At 39.3% G+C, this 1,398-nt stretch overlaps 1 protein-coding gene across 1 annotated transcript; it reads right to left on the reverse strand.

The window, feature by feature from the left end:
• Window positions 1-667: 667 nt before the first annotated feature.
• Window positions 668-1,392, reverse strand: LOC111384532 (probable pectinesterase/pectinesterase inhibitor 61). Its single transcript, XM_023008818.1, has one exon. The coding sequence runs from the start codon at window positions 1,153-1,155 to the stop codon at window positions 874-876; it is 282 nt and encodes a 93-aa protein (XP_022864586.1). The 5' UTR covers window positions 1,156-1,392; the 3' UTR covers window positions 668-873.
• Window positions 1,393-1,398: the final 6 nt, after the last annotated feature.

Below are 1,398 nucleotides of genomic sequence, written 5' to 3' on the forward strand. Positions count from 1 at the left end.
TTACACTTTTATGCATTTCTGTTGTTTGTCAAGTTATAGGAGATGTTTGGACCGCGGAATTTTTTGATTATCAATTTTTAACTTGGTAGTTATCTTGTTTTTCTATTCCAACTCACTGTAACGTTAAAATGCACCTAGTATGCAAACTTTCTTGATTTGCGAATTTTTCAATGTAATAAAACCTTACTGGGTGTATAGTGTCGAAGAGCAGTAATTCAAATGTGTACATTAGTAGCCTATGCAGTTTAGTTTTGCTGCTGTTTCTAATCATGTAACTGATGATGTCATGTTTTTGTACGTTGTGCAGATTTGGAAAGGTATTCTTAAGTAGGGATATTCCAAAGTCGCAATGAAATAGCATGAGTAATTTCCCGTACTTAACGGGTCCCCCTGTTACAGTTTTTTGGGGCAGCCAATAACAGGGGGACAACTGTCCCCCCAAGTACTGGAATTACTCGGTCCTTTTTTTTTTTTTTTTGGGCAGCCAATAGCAGGGGACAGCTAGCCCCTATGAATTATTTTCAATACCTGTAGCATATTTCAAATGAATTATTCCACGTGCACATAATATTGTACATAAGGGTGTTCAAAATGGACACTTGACAGACAGGCGACAGCATATCTGATCACAAATTTTAAGATAAATTAATATTTTGATGGAGGTAGCTAAAGTCTAAACACAGGAAAATATTATTAACATTTTGATTGAAGTTTTTACACTTCAAAAACGAGCAATTAAAGTACATACAGTGTCTTGACACTGGAAAACCCATTTCTATTTATTCAAAAATAAAAATAAAAATAAAAATCTATATATAAATATTTATATAGCATATGAAGAAATTATATGTTCTATGGCATCATCCATGCAACTTAAGTTGACAGCCCTGCCACGAAAGCCACCCCAGTACCAGGCAACCAAGCCGATCCAAAAATAAATTGTCGCACTGTGAATCGACTGGCCTCGACTGTGGAAGTGATTACGTGATACCCCGGCCATTTCACGCGCTGTCCAACTCCAGCTCCGGGACCGCTATTTTGGTACTCTCCATAGTACAACGTGTCGAGTGCAAATGCTCCATTCCACTCTAGCCATCCCCTTGGGTGAATATGATCACCCAAGTAAGACAACATGTAGACGGTCCGTGAGTACATTTTCCATGGCCGGCCTAAGTACGTGGGATATGCACCCTTTTCTTTCTCGAGATCGGGTTCTGCCACAATTTTGCAAGCATGGATGGAAATGCCGGTGTTTTGATTAGGGTCCTTTCGATTTTGAGCTGTGATTGTGTTCTTTTGAGAAGGAAGAGGCTTTCGGGCATGAATGGTGCAACTCTGGAACACGACTGCAGCATTGCCAAATATGAAGTCTACCGTACCATATACATCACACTCACG

Source organism: Olea europaea, unplaced genomic scaffold (assembly GCF_002742605.1).
Source record: "Olea europaea var. sylvestris unplaced genomic scaffold, O_europaea_v1 scaffold29322, whole genome shotgun sequence".
In the NCBI taxonomy this organism is placed as follows: Eukaryota; Viridiplantae; Streptophyta; class Magnoliopsida; order Lamiales; family Oleaceae; genus Olea; species Olea europaea.

Excerpts from the sequence above, each read along its gene's own strand:
- LOC111384532 (XM_023008818.1), bottom strand. The coding sequence starts at position 1,155 with ATGTACTCACGGACCGTCTACATGTTGTCTTACTTGGGTGATCATATT.